This window comes from Bos grunniens, chromosome 22 (genome assembly GCF_055505025.1).
Source record: "Bos grunniens cultivar Pamir isolate PY7600 chromosome 22, Bosgru_T2T1.0, whole genome shotgun sequence".
In the NCBI taxonomy this organism is placed as follows: domain Eukaryota; kingdom Metazoa; phylum Chordata; class Mammalia; order Artiodactyla; family Bovidae; genus Bos; species Bos grunniens.
In genome coordinates, this window is record NC_141186.1 from 15,767,062 (window position 1) to 15,787,929 (window position 20,868).

A 20,868-nucleotide genomic window follows, 5' to 3' on the forward strand; every position below is an offset into this window, starting at 1 on the left:
AATGGATCTGAAGTTTGCCTACAAGGCAAATTCTCTTCCAAACTCTCAAGCCCAGGCCAATTTCCTTGTGGAATCCAACATCCCTCACATACATGAAGAAGAAAGCCTGATAAGAAAATAGTGTCATTTTTTGACAGGTGAATCCCCTCAAATGTGGTGAATTTCACCTCAATCATTTATTTACCAATATACAAAAATCCAGAGTGACTGAGTCTGAAGAAGTCCAATTGTATCTTCTAACTCTGAAAGACCCTGGAAGGGACCAGTTCTGAAAGCAACCTCCCACTCTGCTTTCACAGCCATCCTGGATTTCACAGTTCTTTCCAGAAATCACTCTCTTCTGAAACCCCCTTTGAGGCCAGAACAGAAGCAGGATAGGGAATTACAGGATATGAAATACTACTGTGCTTCTTACTTATATCAATCTAATGAACATATAAATAAGTGACATATGTCAGTTTTATGTTCATCTATTTCAGAGGTTACAAAGTAAATCTGCAACCCCAAACCTGATCCCACCTGGTTTGATAAATAAAATTTTATTGGTACATAGCCTCATTCATTTGCTTCTTATGGCTGTAGGCTGCTTCTGCTGGACAAAGGTTGTGCTGAATAACTATGACAGATCATAGTGTCCACACAGCCTAAAATATTTACTATCAGGCCCTTTACTGAAAAATTTTGCTGACCCCTGATCTATTCATCAAAGACTTCCTTTTGATAAATTGATTCTGATAGAAACAACCTTGGAACTTACCATCAAAATCTCTGAAGCTGTGTCGGGTTCCATACGTGAAGGCTCTCATGGTGTTATCACTGCACTCTTTTACCAATCCCACTGCTTCTGCCCCCAGCAACAATCGAATCTTGGAGGCACCGACAAGATATAAGTTCTGATTTTCTAGTGTTTCTTTTTCATATTTATTTAACAACGGTCTAAACGACAGCTGAGCACCTTCGGAAACAAAAGATGAGCAGAATCTTAGAAACTGATAAACATAAAAGTTTCAAATATGAAAGCCTTTTAAGTAAGTATTCTGTCTCTAGTTTGGCAGAAGGCAAATAAATTATATTAATGATTTAAATCCATCTCCCAAATAAATAATAAATAAAAGTTAAGTTGGGGAAGGCAGTTCTTTATAGCTTTTTGAAATAAACGTCAAAACTGGAAACTGTAATAAGTGGCTTGTCAGTTACTCAAATTAGAAGTAGATATTAGACAAGAATAAAATATTTGTTAGCTCTAAATATAAAATTGTACTAAGTAAAAACATGAAGCAAAAGGATATAATATAAAAAATACAAAAATTTAAGAAAATTAATTTGAAATAAAATATCCCAATAAAAATGCAATAAATGTAACACAATTATAGAAGATTACAGATTGTGTGAATGTTAAATACTGAATAATAAAGAGTGAAATAATTTTTCAATGATTTTTCCCATAAATATTAATACATTCAATTAGGTTTAAAGCAGATATTGTTACTTGATACTGTATATGTAATTATTTCACTTAAAAGATTGTAGAAAAAGGAATTTTTCCTAATTTTTAATTTCTACCTACGTCAGACTTTTTAAGGTATGTTTATATCTTTACTATTTATCCTGTATGAAGTGTTGACAGGAGTTATAAAAATACCAATCAGATGGAACAGGATAATGAGCAGAATTTATATTTTACTTACCCAGGGGGTTAGTAAGGTTAACTTGCTATGGCATTATTATTTAGGTACTTTACAACAGAGGCATTTAAGGCTTTAATTAAAAAACAAATAAAAGATCTGTTCAATTTAAAGAAAACACAAATGGCTCTTAAACAGAAAATCCTTAATGTCATCCATATTAAGATAAATGCAAAACAACACCAATATGTTATTTTTCACTTCTCACACTACAAAAATCAAGTCAGACTGAAAAAATAGATGGTGGGGGTGTTAGCCATGAAAGTGCTCCACTCCACCCAGATCTCCCCTCCAAAGAATTTGCTGTGAGAAGCAGAGCTGACCGACAGCCATCTGCTTTTCCCCCTTTGGCTGCTGCACCCCCACACCTAGGCCATGGGCTGAACCCCACAGGACAGTGGAATGAAGCCATTGTGCAATGCTGAGCCTGGCTAATATGTTCTCAGAACCATGCTATAGTCTGAGGCTTTTCCTATCCAAGTCTCCTTCCTTCCCTCTCTCCTTTCACAAGCTTCAGACACGCACCAAAGTCAGAAGGCTATCATTGTCTAAGCCTGCTCCTTCCTACTTTATCTTTCTACAGATGATCCTCTCTACAAACCTCCTGTGCATTAAATCCCACTTGGCATCTCTTGCTTGAAAGACCCAAACGACACAGCATGTAGGGAAGGTACTCTTAGACATGGCTAGGGGAACAAAAACTGCTATAACCTTCATGGAGAACCATGAAGAGAACCATGAATGTTGTTCTGACAAAGAGCACTCTCTCATTGCAATCCCCGACCCGTGAAGCAATGATTTGTTCATGTGATTCCTTTAGGGTTTGTTTTCATGTCACCAGACAACATGCTTTTAGAGCTATTTTTCTTTTTTAACTTTGGAAAATGAGGATTAAACTCTCTTTCCAACCCACCTCCCTCATTTCTACCCACCATTCTCACAGTATCATTATATCATCCTTTTCATTCCATCAACAGTACTTTCATTATGGCTACATACATTATAGTTGAGCCTTACAATGTGTTATGATTTTCCTTTCCTACAACTTACCATTTTCCCAAAAGTTGGTATCTAGCTTGTTTCATAATGTGCTTAATATACTTATTGATAATTCAATCCCCCAAGCTAACTGATTAAGTCTTCCCTCAATACACTGTCATGAGAAAGAGTCTGACAACAACATCTTTTCAGAGATCTTATCTTTATCCTCACACGTTGTTGGCAGCTGAGTGAGTTCAGAATTCTAGACTGAAACCATTTTCCTTCAGAAATGAAGATATTCCTTCACTGCCTTCTAGCTTCCAGTGTTTCTGACCTAGCTTCTTTTTTTGGAAGTCCGTAGTGTCTTCCTGTCCCCAGGATTCTGAAACATTCCAATCATATACACCAGTTTCAGCCAGTCTGGGCATTGCATGGGCCGATTCAATCTGAAAAAGTGTACACCAGTCCTGAGTTTTTCTTTGACGATTTCTTCCTCTCCTTTTTCTCTGTTTCCTTTCTAGAACTCCTTTTATTCAGAGGTATATACCTCCTGGACACTTTTAGGGGGTGTTTTCTGTAGTTTTATGAAGTATCTGATGAAGGACTGATGCTAAGGCTGAAGCTCCAATACTCTGGCCACCTGATGTGAAGAGACGATTCACAGGAAAAGACCTTGATGCTGGGAAAGATTGAGGGCAAGAGAAGGGGACGACAGAGGATGAGATGGTTGGATGGCATCACTGACTCGATGGACATGAGTTTGAGCAGACTCAGGGAGATGGTGAAGGACAGGGAAGCGGGGCATGCTGCAGTTCACGGGGTCGCTGAGACACAACTGGGCGAATGAACAATGACAACAAAGCGTCTGCTCCACCTCTTTCCCAGGTCCAGCCCCCTTTTTGCCAGAGCTGAGGGTTAAACTTTGGCTTCTTCCATGAAGTCATCCCTTACCACCCTGAAAAGCATCACTTCCTCCTTCCCTTGACTTTCATAGCAAGTACACATAGGAGACTCATTTTTAAGTATCATGCGCTATTTTGTAACAGCTTTTTCATTAGCTTTTTGCCTATTCCTTTGACTTCCTGGATCTAGCATTCAGTCTCCTTACCCTGACAGTAATATCTTTGCTGGCAGAGACATGTTTCTGTTCCTCTTAGCATCACAACCAACACACAAAGAATACTCAAAGACATTCATACATTTGACAAATATTTATTAAGTACCTACTATGCACCAGGTACTGTACACAGGCGCAGAGTTTACAGCTGTGAACAAAATCACTCAGGGTGTTTATGGTCTAAGAGAGACTTACAACCTAACGTTGACTTAAGACCTCCTTTCAAGTCCTAGGTATAGAACAAAGAGCAAAGAAATGACCGTGAATTTTAAAAATAGATCAACCAGAAAACTGTGAAACACGTTTGTAAATGCAGTTTTATTCAAGTGGGCATGACTGAATCGGAGTAATATTTATTTTGCTCACCTCCATCTTTCTTTTTAGTGATGATTCGGTTTTTCAGCCATTCTTTGGTTTCTTCCTTGACATCCTGAGCAAGTTCTATGACGACCAAAGGTGTGAAAGAACTCTCATGAGTATCCAGAGCAGATAAGGTCACTTTCATCTTTGACAAACGTGCTGAAAATAAGAAGTAAACATGGGTTCTCACGGAAAAAAAAAAATATAGACTATATCTGTATTTTCTCTTAATGAAAATTAACCACAATTCACCACAAGTCTGGCTTCTTAGACAAAAGGAATTTTCCCATGATCCAGATGGGTTACATGCCAGGCTCACCCAATGGTTCACAGCACCTGTGGGGGCCAGGCCCTGTACAAAAACAAGGGAACAACACCCTTGTCTGTAAGCAGATCAGAATATGGTGGAGGGGACATTCAGGTAAGTGATGGCATAACAGTGTAAAAGGTACTCTCACAAGAGAACTAAGGAAGTATTTACAGACGGTGTGACGGACCTGAACAGGACTTAGAAAGTTGAACGAGAGTTTGCCAGGTGGACAATGGATGGCATTCCAGGTAGAGGAAATAGAGTGCCCCCTACAAAATAATGATGAAAAATAGCCAAGAGACTCAGAGAAATAGAAGTGATTAGTTACGGCTGGAGCATGAACTCTGTTTTAGGGGAAGGAGGATGGGAATGGACCGGTACCTAATGATGGCTCCTGACTATTACAAAGCAACTGCGCCTTGTCAACATACAACAGAAGTCACCAATTCATTATGAGCAGGGAGCTGACACACTCCAGTTTCATGTTGCAGTATGCAGTCTATGTCCCCAGCACCAGCTGCCCCTCCCAGTGTCCTTAACTTTCTCAGAGGTATCATCTTTATCTCTGTTACCAAGCCTGAAAATTGTCACAGTCAATCTGGAGACCCACTGATGGTATCAGTCACTAAGGCCTAACGACCTCCCTTTAAAGTGTTTCTCATGTCTATCTCTCTAACTCAGTGATTCTCATCAGGGGCACTTTTCAGACTTTGGACTCCTTTATTCTAACTTTGTACTTAATGGAAGTTTTAATGACTCCAAAGCACAAGTGCAAATCAATTATTGGGTACAATCACAGAAGGTGTGACCAACAACACAGGGCATCTTTCCTTTCTTTGGGGGAACTCACGGTCTTGCAGCAAGCTGATCAAACAGACCAAGACTGGCCTGGACTCATAAGCTTTTGTTTTTCACTAACAGAGCATAAGTTTTGTTTGGGGCAACACAGGTATTATAAATTAATGCTGGATGTAAATTATACTACAAATACACCAGGAATGCTATTTCCAGGTATCAGCCAAATGAGAGTCAGCAGGCTAGGCTGCCAAGTCAAAATAGGACTGAGTTCTCACCTTCAAATAGCTAATCATGTGGTAAGGAATTATATAGAATGACAAAAGAGTTAGCAATTAGAGCTATGGGAACTCAGAATACCTCATACACAAAAGTAAATGGTCCAGCAAAGAGGGAAGCATGTTCTACGCAGGGAACAACACGTGTAAAGTCAATGAAGCGAGGGTAAAGTCCTGACCAGAGCAGGGTGATAACCTGTTTGTGAGCTGCAACCATATGGGAAAGTCTGCTGCCATTTACATCTGACTCAACAGTCAGTAAGAAGTCACTGGAGGTTTTTGAGCAGACGACTATGTGCCAGGGTGATATAAATCCCAACTGGTACATTTAGGGGGCTTTTGTCCTGGTATGCTTTCAATTCCTTTGAACCTCTTAAATTCCTCATAACAAAAAGTTTGGGAAAAGGTTAATCTACCAATAGACTATAGAAGCTTACCATCATCATCTGTTACATGGAAATATCAAATACAACAAACATTAATCATGGGGTGACTATGGGCCAGGTCACGATGGAGTCTAAAGGTACAAAAGTAAATAAGGTCGACATCTTACTTTTGAGAAGCGAGGATACATCAAATCATTCTAACACACAGACTCGGTGCTGGGTTGACCAAAAAGTTCATTCGGGTTTTTCTATTGCAGCTTATGGAAAACGTGAAAGACTTATTGGCCAATAACCGGAGGGACAGGGGCAAACTGAGGAGGCAAAATGACTTTCTGGGAAGGGAGCCTGAGAACTAGAAAGCCTTCAACTTGGAGAAGATACACAGATGACTCCATGGTTTCTAACCAGGGACATGGGAAGAATGGCTGTGTATGAGCAAACAGCAAAGATGGAAGGAATGGTGAGGATAATGTGACAGTAAAGGAAGGGCTCAACAGGACATATGTGCACAGGCATCAAAGGTCAAAGCTTGGCTGCCTTTATGCACTGCCTAATGTAAGTGAAAGAAATGGCAACCCACTCCAGTATTCTTGCCTGGAGAATCCCATGGACAGACTGGCCTGGTAGGCTACAGCCCATGGGGTCACAAGAGTAGGACACAGTGACTAAAGCACCACCAAAGTGAGTGAGAATTATTCACAATCAACAGGTCATAAAACAATCTTTCTGAGAAACTAGAGGCAGGTTTCAGTTCTCAAGAAGCATATGAGCTCTATCTAGAAATTCACAATGAATACTTGTTCCTTTCAGTCTCCAAGCATGACCTTAACCTTAAAAAGATGTCCCATATGTTACAGACAAAATGTCACAATCTCTGATATACAAAGAATTCTTACAAATCAACAACAGGAAAATACAAGAAAAACTGAAATGACAAGTCACAAAGAAGAAATAAAGAGGACAACACACTTGAAAAGATGTTCAAAGTTACTAAGAAAAGAATGCAAAGTAACAATGAGATGTTTTCCCTTTTCAGATTTGTTGAAAGGTGGACAGAACCCAGATGGTCTGGCACAAGAGCAGAAAAGTTGGCATTTTCACATATTGCTGTCAGATGTTAATTCCACCTTCCCATAAAGAACAGTAGCAATCTGAAAAATGGTATTCAATACACCATTCAAGAGAACATTGCCAGTTCTAGGAATTTATGTTGTTCTCCAGTTGTTCAGTCATGTCCGACTCAGATCACTCCAGGCTTCCCTGTCCTTCACTATGTCCGGGAGTTTGCTCAATTTCATGCCCACTGAGTCAATGATGCCATCCAACCATCTCTTCCCCCATGGCCCCCTTCTCCTTTTGCCTTCAATTTTTCCCAGCATCAGGGTCTTTTCCAAAGAGTTGGCTCCTTCACATCAGGTGGCCAAAGTATTGGAGCTTCAGCATCAGTCCTCCTAATGAATATTCAGGAATTTATACCAAAACTATAATAAAAAATGTACACAAAAGAAGTTCATTACAAGTCTTTTTTCTATCTTTCCTATAATTGTCAAACAGGAGAGCGGCTAAATAAAGTCTATTATACAACAGAATCATTAATACCAGGATACAGATCCAACTCCATTAACATGAGAATGTTTTATAACACACTATAAGGTAAAAATGCAGAGTGTGACCCCATTTATGAATATATATAATCCACCATAATTGTAAAATGACAACACTAGCTACTGCATTCAAAGCACTGGGCTATGTTTTTCTTTTTCTTTTTTCTTTTTTGGCTGTGCTGCTCTGCATGCAGGAACCTAAAGCTTCCTGACCAGGAATGAACCCATGGCCCCTACAGTAGAAGCTCAAAGTCCTAAACACTGGATCACCAGGGAATTCCCCAAGACTATACATTTTTTGGCTCAGTCAGTAAAGAATCTGCCTGCAATGTGGGAGACCTGGGTTCGACCTCTGGGTTGGGAGGATCCCCTGAAGGAGGACATGGCAACCCACTCTGGTATTCTTGCCTGAAGAATTCCCATGGACAGAGGAGCCTGGTGAGCTACTGACCATGGGTCACATAGAGTCGGCCACGACTGAGCGACTAAGCACACAAGAGTCTCACACCAACCTCGTGAAGAAGGAATTTCAATGTTTTCACTTTACAGATGAGAAAACTGAGGTGATAGAAGTAAAACAGTCCACATCACAGTTGCAAAGAGGGGAACTGGGCTTCAAAACCAGACAGCCTGATGCCAGAGCTCACAGCCTTAACCACAAGTGTGTATATATACCTACTCATCACATATGACAGACTTGTGTATTATACACACTTGTGTTAGTCACAGGTGGGTATGTGCACTTAATAAAAATTCCATCAATGATTAGGCAGATATATTTTTCCTTGGCCATTTCCAGGTAGTAGGATCCATGATAATTTTTATTTTCTTTACATTTTTCTTCCTAATTTGAATTTTAGTGAGCACGTATTTCTTATGATTAGAAACAAATACCTTCTATGTTTATAAAACAGAAGACTCAACTTTTCAATAACAGGTGGAAAATATACACTGCAGTAATGACCAAAACATACTTCTAAAATGACATATGCAATATAATATTTTGCTTTACTCCTAAAATTAAAAACATATTAACTTTGAACATAAGAAGTTGCCAAGCTTCAAAAGATTCTTTTGTTTAGTTTTGGGTAAAAGCATATAACGGAGAAGGCAATGGCACCCCATTCCAGTACTCTTGCCTGGAAAATCCCATGGATGGAGGAGCCTGGAAGGCTGCAGTCCATGGGGTCGCTGAGGGTCGGACACGACTGAGTGACTTCACTTTCAGTTTTCACTTTCATGCATTGGCGAAGGAAATGGCAACCCACTCCAGTGTTCTTGCCTGGAGAATCCCAGGGATGGGGGAGCCTGGTGGGCTGCTGTCTATGGGGCTGCATAGAGTTGGACACGACTGAAATTACTCAGCAGCAGCAAAAGCATATAAACTGAAAGAACTTGTTACCTATTCAGGAGACTGGCAAAACCACTGCAGAAGCTGGACTAGGATAGAATTTTTAGAGCAAAAGGAGCCTTAGGGATCAATTGGTTCCAAGACCACACACTATTTCATGTTAATAAAACCTGAAGTTACACATGCCAAGAGGCGCAACTCCACGTCCAAGGAGCAGTGGCTGCGCAGGCACAGGACGGCCAAGATGAGCTACTCCGTGTTCAAGGTCAGGAGGGGTGGCTGTGAGGAGATACCCCTTGTCCAAGGTAAGGAGCAGTGGCTGCGCTTTGCTGGAGCAGCCCTGAAGAGATACCCCACGTCCAAGTTAAGAGAAACCCAAGTAAGACAGGTATTGCGAGAGACATTAGAGAGCAGACACACAAACCATACTCACAGAAAACTAGTCAATCTAATCACATGGACCACAGCCTTGTCTAGCTCAATGAAACTAAGCCATGCACAGTATGAAAGGGCAAAATGATAGGATACTGAGAGGAACTCCCCAGGTCAGTAGAGGCGCAATATGGAGATCAGTGGAGAAATAACTCCAGAAAGAATGAAGGGATGGAGCCAAAGCAAAAACAATACCCAGCTGTGGATGTGACTGGTGATGGAAGCAAGGTCCGATGCTGTAAAGAGCAATATTGCATAGGAACCTGGAATGTCAGGTCCATGAATCAAGGCAAATTGGAAGTGGTCAAACAGGAGACGGCAAGAGTGAACATCGACATTCTAGGAATCAGCGAACTGAAATGGACTGGAATGGGTGAATTTAACTCAGATGACCATTATATCTACTACTGTGGGCAGGAATCCCTTAGAAGAAATGGAGTAGCCATCACGGTCAACAAAAGAGTCCAAAATGCAGTGCTTGGATGCAATCTCAAAAACGACAGAATGATCTCTGTTCGTTTCCAAGGCAAACCATTCAATATCACAGTAATCCAAGTCTATGCCCCAACCAGTAAAACTGAAGAAGCTGAAGTTGAATGGTTCTATGAAGACCTACAAGATCTTTTAGAACTAACACCCCAAAAAGATGTCCTTTTCTTTACAGAGGACTGGAATGCAAAAGTAGGAAGTCAAGAAACATCTGGAGTAACAGGCAAATTCGGCCTTGGGATATAGAATGAAACAGGGCAAAGGCTAATAGAGTTTTGCCAAGAGAACGCACTGGTCATAGCAAACGCCCTCTTCCAACAACCCAAGAGAAGACTCTACACATGGACATCACCAGATGGTCAACACCGAAATCAGACTGATTATATTCTTTGCAGCCAAAGATGGAGAAGCTCTATACAGTCAGCAAAAACAAGACTGGGAGCTGACTGTAGCTCAGATCATGAGCTGCTTATTGCCAAATTTAGACTCAAATTGAAGAAAGTAGGGAAAACCACTAGACCATTCAGGTATGACCTAAATTAAATTCCTTATGATTATACAGTGGAAGTGAGAAATAGATTTAAGGGACTAGATCTGATAGACAGAGTGCCTGATGAACTATGCAATGAGGTTCGTGACATTGTACAGGAGACAGGGATCAAGACCATCCCCATGGAAAAGAATGCAAAAAAGCAAGATGGCTGTCTGGGGAGGCCTTACAAATAGCTGTGAAAAGAAGAGAAGCAAAAAGCAAAGGAGAAAAGCAAAGATATAAGCATCTGAATGCAGAGTTCCAAAGAATAGCAAGAAGAGATAAGAAAGCCTTCCTCAGTGATCAATGCAAAGAAATAGAGGAAAACAACAGAATGGGAAAGACTAGCGATCTCTTCAAGAAAATCAGAGATACCAAGGGAACATTTCATGCAAAGATGGGCTCAATAAAGGACAGAAATGGTTTGGACCTAACAGAAGCAGAAAATATTAAGAAGAGGTGGCAAGAATACACAGAAGAATTGTACAAAAAAGATCTTCACAACCAAGATAATCATGATGGTGTGATCACTCACCTAGAGCCAGACATCCTGGAATGTGAAGTCAAGTGGGCCTTAGAAAGCATCACTATGAACAAAGCTAGTGGAGGTGATGGAATTCCAGTTGAGCTATTTCAAATCCTGTAAGATGATGCTGTGAAAGTGCTGCACTCAATATGCCAGCACATTTGGAAAACTCAGCAGTGGCCATAGGACTGAAAAGGTCAGTTTTCATTCCAATCCCAAAGAAAGGCAATGCCAAAGAATGTTCAAACTACCGCACAATTGCACTCATCTCACATGCTAGTAAAGTAATGCTCAAAATTCTCCAAGCCAGGCTTCAGCAATATGTGAACCGTGAACTTCCAGATGTTCAAGCTGGTTTTAGAAAAGGCAGAGGAACCACAGATCAAATTGCCAATATCTGCTGGATCATCGAAAAAGCAAGAGAGTTCCAGAAAAACATCTATTTCTGCTTTATTGACTATGCCAAAGCCTTTGACTGTGTGGATCACAATAAACTGTGGAAAATTCTGAAAGAGATGGGAATACCAGACCACCTGACCTGCCTCTTGAGAAACCTATATGCAGGTCAGGAAGCAACAGTTAGAACTGGACATGGAACAACAGACTGGTTCCAAACTGGGAAAGGAGTACGTGAAGGCTGTATATTGTCACCCTGCTTATTTAACTTATATGCAGAGTACATCATGAGAAACACTGGGCTGGAAGAAGCACAAGCTGGAATCAAGATTGCAGGGAGAAGTATCAATAACCTCAGATATGCAGATGACACCACCCTTATGGCAGAAAGTGAAGAGGAACTGAAAAGCCTCTTGATGAAAGTGAAAGAGGAGAGTGAAGAAGTTGGCTTAAAGCTCAACATTCAGAAAACGAAGATCATGGCATCCGGTCCCACCACTTCATGGGAAATAGATGGGGAAACAGTGGAAACAGTGTCAGACTTTATATTTTGGGGCTCCAAAATCACTGCAGATGGTGATCACAGCCATGAAATTAAAAGACGCTTACTCCTTGGAAGGAAGTTATGACCCACCTAGATAGCATATTGAAAAGCAGAGACATTACTTTGCCAACAAAGGTCTGTCTAGTCAAGGCTATGGTTTTTCCAGTGGTCGTGTATGGATGTGAAAGTTGGACTGTGAAGAAAGCTGAGCACCGAAGAATTGATGCTTTTGAACTGTGGTGTTGGAGAAGACTCTTGAGAGTCCCTTGGACTGCAAGGAGATCCAACCAGTCCATTCTGAAGGGGATCAGCCCTGGGTGATCTTTGGAAGGAATGATGCTAAAGCTGAAACTCCAGTACTTTGGCCACCTCATGTGAAGACTTGACTCATTGGAAAAGACTCTGATGCTGGGAGGGATTGGAGGCAGGAGGAGAAGGGGACGACAGAGGATGAGATGGCTGGATGGCATCACCGACTCGATGGACGTGAGATGGTGATGGACAGGGAGGCCTTGCGTGCTTCAATTCATGGGGTCGCAAAGAGTCGGACACGACTGAGTGACTGAACTGAACTGACTGAAGTTATACAACCATTGTAGCAGAAAGAGGACTGAAATCCAGCACTCTTTCAATGATACCATGCCGTATGCAAAGAACCTTTTTTCCCCCTTTTTATGAACTTAGCCAATAATATTGGTTTATAGTCTCACCACGGCAGTGGCCGTACCACAGCTGTGTAGCCAGCCGCGCGCTTTCGATCATTAAGAGACTCACAGACTAACATAAATGCCAGTGCTGCTTAGGCTCTGCTCTGAGCAGTTCAGTGGAGCTTGGTAAGTTTTGACCCCTCCAAGGCTCCGGTACACAAGATGCTCTTGGAGCATCTTTCAACACTGCTTGTTTTCAGGTGCTTCACACATGTGCCACCCACTGGGCCACAGCGTACCTATGGGCTGGGTGACCTAAGAGACAGGAACCTCTCTTAAATGACCATGGTCCTGTCCCTGAAGCCCTGTGCCCTCCTTCCCGGGCCCTCTACTCAGGGAATTTCCATCACTGCACAGTATCATGCCTGTGGATGCTCTCTCCTCAGGCAGTCCTGCCCCTCTCTGGGCTCTGCATGCAACATCACTCTTGTGGTTCACTGACCAGTGCAATCCAGGCCTGCTCCAAACCCACCTCTCCACATGGGCAGGCCCAACAGAGGGGATATCAAGTGTAAGGTGGTAAAAATAAGAAACCTCACGGTGGCCAGGGCTAAGCCGAGTTCTGCAATCCACTTTCACCAGAGGGTCTTAATTGGAGCTGGCTTCACTGTTACAATGCACACTAGACTAGTGTGTGTGTGTGTTGTTAGTCACTCAGTTGTGTCTAACTCTTTGAGACCCCACAAACTGTAGCCTGCCAGGCTTCTCTGTCGATGGAATTCTTCAGGCAAGCGTACTGGAGTGGATTGCCATTTCCTCCTCCAGAGGATCTTCCCGACCCAGGGACTGAACCCTGGTTGCCTGCATCGCAGGCAGATTCTTTACCACTTGAGTAGTACGTGGAACCAGAAAACCAGGTGGGGGGACATGGTGGGTTTAAGTGTGGGCATGGCAGAGGGCCTCACAGTTCCTGTTGGGGCCAATCTGAAAACAGGCAATGACTGAACACATAGATTTCCTGGGCACAAGAGAGTAGAATGATTTCTGCTACCATAGCCAGTGTCCCCTTTTATCCAGAAAGTTGGCCAGGCCAGCACCCAGGAATAACTACACGACACAGAGCAGCTAGGTTCCATATACTCTCGGCACAGGGTCAGTAGACAGCCATCCCAAACTCTTTCTCCTTTATCATGTATTGAATTGCACACAGGCTAAAGGAGACCTACAAAGGAACTGGCTCCTGGTTGCTTTTATGTTAGCTACTGGAATCACTTGCCTATTATAAGAGCGACATCCTGACCACATGGTGGCCGAAACGCACGTGCGCAAAGAAACTCACCGTGATTCAACCAAGAGGGTGGGGGGTGTTCACATATTTTATCAAGGATCAAAAAAAAAAAAGAATAACAACCCCTTACTTCTCTTCTTGAGTTTGGGTAAAGAAGAAAAGTCAATGGAATTATCATTAATTCAAAGAATAATAATAAGTAAATGGACAAGGCTGTCTTTAGGAATCACCTTACGTCAGACTCAAGGAGAAGCTCTGATCAAAATGACAAAATTACTTTCAGTCATAAAGTAGAGCAGGATCATGTCCGTGAAAGAAAACTGAAGGGCTACACTGATCAAGCTGGAAGATGAGAGAGATTTCCTAGGAGAAAAGTTGCAATTTTAAAGGCCGGTGGTAGAAGGAAAAGGGACAGGACCCCTCCTAGGGCTCCTGAGGTCTAAGACAACTTAGAGACAGCCTCTAAAACCTCGGCAGGTAGTTAATTATGAGAGCAATTGTGAGACAGTCCCCCTTGAGACCTAGGGCAGCTGCCCCTCAGAGTCACCTAAGATGTGGGCAGATCTGAGAATGGAACTTGAGCACTGCACACCTCCACCCCTCACTAGAGTTCCACACGGACACCCCCAACACAGGGAAGATGCTGAGGCCCATTCCCTGAGGTACATACCTGGGAACCTCCCGGCCTCAGGACTCCACAGAAAGGTGTGGGAGAGTTGAGACATGATGCCATAAAGACGACCTGGTCACAGCTGCCCACACCTGATTACATGCTGCACTCAATAGTCTGTCTACATTTAGCACCCCAGACACTGTCAAGATTTCTGCTTCTTTGGGCTGGAATAATGTCTGAGAACCTAGAGCAACACTGAAACTCCTCCCCAAGCACAAGACCTGGCACACAGATGAACCGCTCCTAAGTGATAAAAGAATGAATTCACCTGATGAACACACCACCATTTACGAAGATGTTTAGGGAGAATTTTCAATGATCCAGGAAAATGCTAAAAATACAAAAGGAAAAAACCAAAACACAAAGTAAAACAATATGACCCTAATTATGTAATATGTACATTTAGTTATTTAGAATTCCCTGGTAGCTCAGGCGGTAAAGAATCTGCCTGCAGTGCAGGAGACCCGGGTTCAGTTCCTGGGTTGGGAGGATACCCTGGAGAAGGAAATGGCAACCCACTCAAGTATTCTTGCCTGGAAAATCCAAAAGGCAGAGGAGCCTGGCGGGCTACGGTCCATGGGGTCACAAGAGTCAGACATTACTTAGTGTCGAAACCACCAAACGTTTAGTTATGCAAAAAAAACAAAAATAAAGAAGAATTGCATCAAAATATCAGAGTTGGTGAAATAACATGGAGTTTTAATGTTCATCCCTTATACTTTTCTCTATCTTCTGAGTTTCCTTACAATGAAGAAAAGTTTCACTTAGCTTGTTGATTTGTTTTTTTAAGTGCACACGCTTTCCAATTTACCAGGACTTTTCTTTCCCTTTCCAGTATTTTAGGGTCTTTTCAATTTCATTCTTCATCTGCAGTTCTACAATTTAGCAATATGTGGTCATAACAGATACGATCTACTTTCCACAGTTAATTTACAATTGTCTGTCACACTCACAGAATGGGCTGTTAGAAAACATCTAGTTCCTTCATGTAACTTTAAATGGAAAGTAATCACAAAAGAAAGATTTAAATTTTTTTTAAAACCCCACAGGATTCGATTTTTAAACATTAAAACTCTATACACGATTTAAAATATTTTAAATATTTGTGATGTTTTTCAGTCCGAATAAACAACCTCAACTCTGAACTCTGTAAGGGTGGGACCTCCATACACGGTCTGGGTTGCTGGAATAGGGTTTTACAGAGGACAGCGCCCACCAACGCTGGCGCGGCCAGGGCTCCAGGTAAATTAGGAGAAGCACCTGGTCCAGTCACAGCTCTCAGGTGTCCCAGGCACTACCCTTGATTTGCATCTATTATTTAAGCTGCACGATGTGTCCCTGTTGAAAGCCTGGAAACTCGATCACCCCAATGTGAGAAACAGCAGAACTCACAAGCTGGCTGGGGTCACACGCTTTCCGACTGTCCAAGGAAGCGTGAATCACCGGCCCCCGTGAGCTGGTCCTTCCCCAAAACGCCCTTCACTGGGCTTCGCCGACTTCTTCACCCCGAATCACCTCATTCCCCATAGGTCTGGAACACCTCAAGCCCCCGCATCCTGCCTCCACAAGCCACCGGAGTTCAACCTCACCAGATTTCTTCTATGAACCCTCCACCTCAGACCAACCCTGGCCCTCTGCAGCGTCCAAGCCTGCGAATGCCACTCCCACCTGCACTCCTCCCCGCTCCGACCCCCGACTCGAAAAATACCCAACCTCGGCGTCCCTCCCGGTCCCATTTCCCCACTCCCGGATTGCCAGCCCCGGAAGGTACACCGGGAAGGAAGGGTGGCGGCCAGGAGTCCCTGGAAGCGTCGCGCCGCCACCCGGCAGCCCACACTCAACGACCCGCAGAGACCTGGGCTCTGGCCTCCGAGTGTCAGGGGTCGCCGGCCCCCTACCCCACTCACCCGCCGCCTCAGCGCTCCACGTCTTCGGGGGCGGGCCCGAGAGCCGGCGAGTCCCGGAGGCCTGGCGAGCAACTCTCGGGGCTAGAGGCGGGCTGGGGCCTGCGGGGCGGGCGCCGCTGAGCGCTGCGGGTGGCGGGCGTGGCGGGGCTGAGACGCAATCTCGCGCAGGCGGGGCGGGGCCGCGGTGGGGGTAGGCGGGGCTTGGTGCTGGGGCCTTGCGGTGAGTCACCCCCGGCGGAGAGACGTGGCTGCCCCAGAGAAACGCTAGACGAGCCAAACCCCGCTGTCACCTGCATTGAGAGCTGAGGCTGCTAAGGAAAAGGGTTGCCTTTAGGGCTGTCACTCTGCGTGGCGGCGGGACCACGGTAGGAGAGGCGGGGCCTCGCAGGGCTGTCCAGCAGGACGGGGGCAGGACCAAAATGGAGAGGCGGGGCCTCCTAGGACTGGGCTGTCACTCCAAGAGTCCAATGGCGACCCCTAAAGAAATATGCCCCTTTCACATTTTCCTCTTTTCCTGTCTCTTACTGGGGCTTCCCTGGTGGCTCAGTGGTAAAGAATTCTCCTGTCAATGCAGGAGACGCAGGAGATGCAGGATCGAGCCACCGATTGGGAAGATCCCCTGGCGAAGGAAATAGCAACCTTCTCCAGTATTCTTATCTGTAAAATTCCATGGACAAGAGCAGCCTCGCAGGCTGTGTGGTCCAGGAGGTTGCCAGGAGTCGGACACGACTGAGTGAGCACAGAAGGTCCACAGTCCAACTTTCTTGTCACTTTCAAATATAAGAATGTCTCATTTTAGTTGTAATTCACTTTCAGGTAATGAAAAGTCCAAATACAGTATATTATTAAAACTTCATATCCAATACAGCCAAATATCTTATAGATTATAGCCTCCTAGCCCCGCCTTCCCCTACCTCGGAGAAAATCTCTTACTCTCCCTTTTTTCTCCACCCTAGCTAGGTTAGTCTCCCTGCTCTATTCACCAGACACCCTCTACCACCTTTGCCACCTCCCACCTCGGGATCTGTGCCCTGGGGTTTTGTTCCCTCTGCTTTCAAAGCTCTTTGTTAATTAAGGAGATGATTTATTTCCTTCCTTCCTTCCCTCACAGGAACCTGGAATCAAATCCCATCTTCTCACCGAGGCCCTTTCTAACTATTCTTTAATACCTGCTCTCCAGTCCATCCCACCATCTTACCTTCAGTTCAGTTCAGTAGCTCAGTCGTGTCCGACTCTTTGCGACCCCATGAATCGCAGCACGCCAGGCCTCCCTGTCCATCACCAACTCCTGGAGTTCACTCAAACTCACGTCCATCGAGTCGGTGATGCCATCCAGCCATCTCATCCTCTGTCGTCCCCTTCTCCTCCTGCCTCCAATCCCTCCCAGCATCAGAGTCTTTTCCAATGAGTCAAGTCTTCACATGAGGTGGCCAAAGTACTGGAGTTTCAGCTTTAGCATCATTCCTTCCAAAGAACACCCAGGACTGATCTCCTTTAGAATGGACTAGTTGGATCTCCTTGCAGTCCAAGGGACTCTCAAGAGTCTTCTCCAACACCACAGTTCAAAAGCATCAATTCTTCTGCGCTCAGCTTTCTTCACAGTCCAACTCTCACATCCATACATGTCTACTGGAAAAACCATAGCCTTGACTAGACGAACCTTTGTTGGCAAAGTAATGTCTCTGCTTTTCAGTATGCTATCTAGGTTGGTCATAACTTTCCTTCTGAGGAGTAAGCGTCTTTTAATTTGATGGCTGCAGTCACCATCTGCAGTGATTTTGGAGCCCCCCAAAATACAGTCTGACACTGTTTCCACTGTTTCCCCATCTATTTCCCGTGAAGTGATGGGACCAGATGCCATGATCTTCGTTTTCTGAATGTTGAGCTTTAAGCCAATTTCTTCACTCTCCTCTTTCAAGAGTCTCTTTAGTTCTTCTTTGCCTTCTGCCATAAGGGTGGTGTCATCTGCATATCTGAGGTTATTGATATTTCTCCCGGCAATCTTGATTCCAGCTTGTGCTTCTTCCAGCCCAGCGTTTCTCATGATGTACTCTGCATATAAGTTAAATAAACAGGGTGACAATATACAGCCTTGACTACTCCTTTTCCTATTTGGAACCAGTCTGTTGTCCCATGTCCAGTTCTAACTGTTGCTTCCTGACCTGCATATAGGTTTCTCAAGAGGCAGGTCAGGTGGTCTGGTATTCCCATCTCTTTCAGAATTTTCCACAGTTTATTGTGATCCACACGGTCAAAGGCTTTGGCATAGTCAATAAAGCAGAAATAGATGTTTTTCTGGAACTCTCTTGTTTTTTCGATGATCCAGCGGATATTGGCAATTTGATCTCTGGTTCCTCTTACCTTAACATACTTCTTTTTTCCTTAGTGCTCATCACCTTCTAACGCTTTATATTATTTTTTGTCAATCTTTCACTAGGATGTAAGCTTTACAGGGGCAGAGATTTTTCAGTTTTATCCATGATACATCCCCAGTTAAGGATCCCAGTAATGCAATAACTCTTAAAAGGAATGAGAGAAACAGTGAATGGGCGCTTTCTCCTGCAGTTCGCTGGAGACAGATGCCTGAAGTCCTACAATGCCGGAGAAGCTGGGTCTGCTTTTCTGTCCCCTGACCCTGCTTTGTGTTTTCCAGGTTCAAGACAGGAAAGAGGGAGACCAGGGATAGAGCACAGAAGCCTAATTACTTGGAAGGGACTGTGTGTTGATCTTTCTAGACTCCTAATGCTCTGTCATAGCAGCTTACAACTTATTGATCAGTTCTCCTGTGGCCATCACGGTAGGTGGCCAGAAGTTCTTTTCTCTTCTGAAAATCAGGACAAATTGTTTAGAGGTTCTATAGGTTTAGACATTGATTACTCAATAGACTTTTTTTTTTCAGCTGCACAATTCCTATTTTCTCATTCCTTGCATTTATGGCCATCTCTCCCTATAACATCTTCTGATATTTATATGCTGGAAGGACTGGAAAAATAAAAATTGAATGGAAATATTAAAAATGCCTTTCACAAAGAGGGTCTCCTTTCATCTCTACAATTAACACATCAAAACTGTAAATATGACAAATTGTTGGAAAACACAAATGGTAGACTTCAGTTAATGATATGGACTCCTGTATCAGTTAGCTGTGGCTGTGTAACATTATTAGGGATTTCCTTCTCTACCACTCTCCTTTGGGACATTTCTTTCATAATCTCTAGCACCCAGAACATCCTTTTTCCAGTTCTGCTGGCCAGAAAGATAAGAGCTCCTCTGGAGTTTGCTGTCCTTTATATCTGTTGTGCTGCTCTGTGCAGCTGGGGCAGCCCTCAGGGCAATGTTGAGGAGAGAGAGAAAAACTGACAGAGATCCTCCCCCTACTTCATACAAGTGTCCCTCTTCCCATCTCCTCTGACCAGAGGGATAGGTTTTCTATCAGGGTCTAATTATCCATGTCACTGTACTATAGTAATGAAGTACTGTGACTATGAAAGCTCCAGGACAGAGAAGGGAGAAAAAAAAAACAATCATGAATTTTCACCCCTTTCTCCACCTCGTAGCATCCTTTTCATATTTTGTCCAGAGGTTTAAGAGGTAATCAGTGGCAGACATAGGCTGCAATGGAGTTACTCCATTTCGGCCAGAACCAGAACTTATCAATTTAATTAATGAAAAAAAAGTATTAATTTATATTTCTCTTATTATGAATGATGAGACATATGCATTTCATTTGCTACAAATTATTTATGTATTTTGTCTACTTTTCTACTGGATATAGAAATACTTCATATAATCATAAAAATAATTCCTTTCTTAGAAATGAATGTCAAAACTTGTTCTCAGTTTGACATGCCTTTTGAGTTCTCTTATGCTATTTTACTTGCTTTGTTTTTTCCCCTTTGATTGTTTTGGTTTTATTGGCCATGCAGACTTTTCCCATTTCTAATTGGTCAATTTTTACCAAACTTTTGTTTTACTACTTACTACATTTAGTTACATTATACTTAGACCTACACCTCTCTTGTATTACTCTGAAAATCCTTCTATGGTTTCTTCTTCTTCTTTTTGGAAGAACTTTTTATTACTTTTATGTACAGAAAACTCAATAATGTGCACTTGACCAAGTTTGGTGGCTAGTTCTTTGACTTTGCCTTCTCCGGCTTGGCAATATGAGCTACTGATTTTGAACCCTGGACACTGCCTCCCCAGTGATGGTATATCTCACCAATCTGTCGTTGTAATTGATCCTGATGACTTCCACCAGTTTAGCCAGTGTGCCCTTGTCTTCTGAGTTGACTTGCGTGAAGGCCACAGTGTGTACAGGTCTTCCCATGGACCAGACGCTCCAGCCTGGCCTTCTCCTTGATTATGAAATAGGGAACCCCACCTTACAACACAGGGCAGGCAGGAAGACCACGTGTATTTTGAGCAAAAACAGTAACTTAAAAGCTAATGTAGAGAACCTACTGTTTAGCAAAGAGAACTGTACTCAAGGATCTGTGGTGACCTAAATGGGAAAAAAATCTAAAAAAGAGTGATATATGTATAATGGATTCACTTTACTGTACAG

General features: G+C 43.2%; 1 protein-coding gene across 24 annotated transcripts in view; it reads right to left on the minus strand.

The window, feature by feature from the left end:
- The window catches only part of ANO10 (anoctamin 10), a 268,016-nt gene that overhangs the window by 201,997 nt on the left and 45,151 nt on the right, over window positions 1-20,868 (minus strand). For 13 of the 24 annotated variants that reach the window (XM_086366276.1, XM_086366286.1, XM_086366269.1 and 10 more), the window contains 2 exons: window positions 4,150-4,302; window positions 758-955 (listed from right to left, as the gene is read on the minus strand). In XM_086366276.1, coding sequence (XP_086222402.1) covers window positions 758-955; window positions 4,150-4,288 — 337 coding nt within the window. In that variant the 5' untranslated portion in view covers window positions 4,289-4,302. Of the gene's footprint in view, window positions 1-757; window positions 956-4,149; window positions 4,303-15,786; window positions 16,232-16,301; window positions 16,429-20,868 lie in introns of those variants that run through there. The other 11 variants (XM_086366285.1, XM_086366275.1, XM_086366268.1 and 8 more) reach the window with 2 other exon arrangements.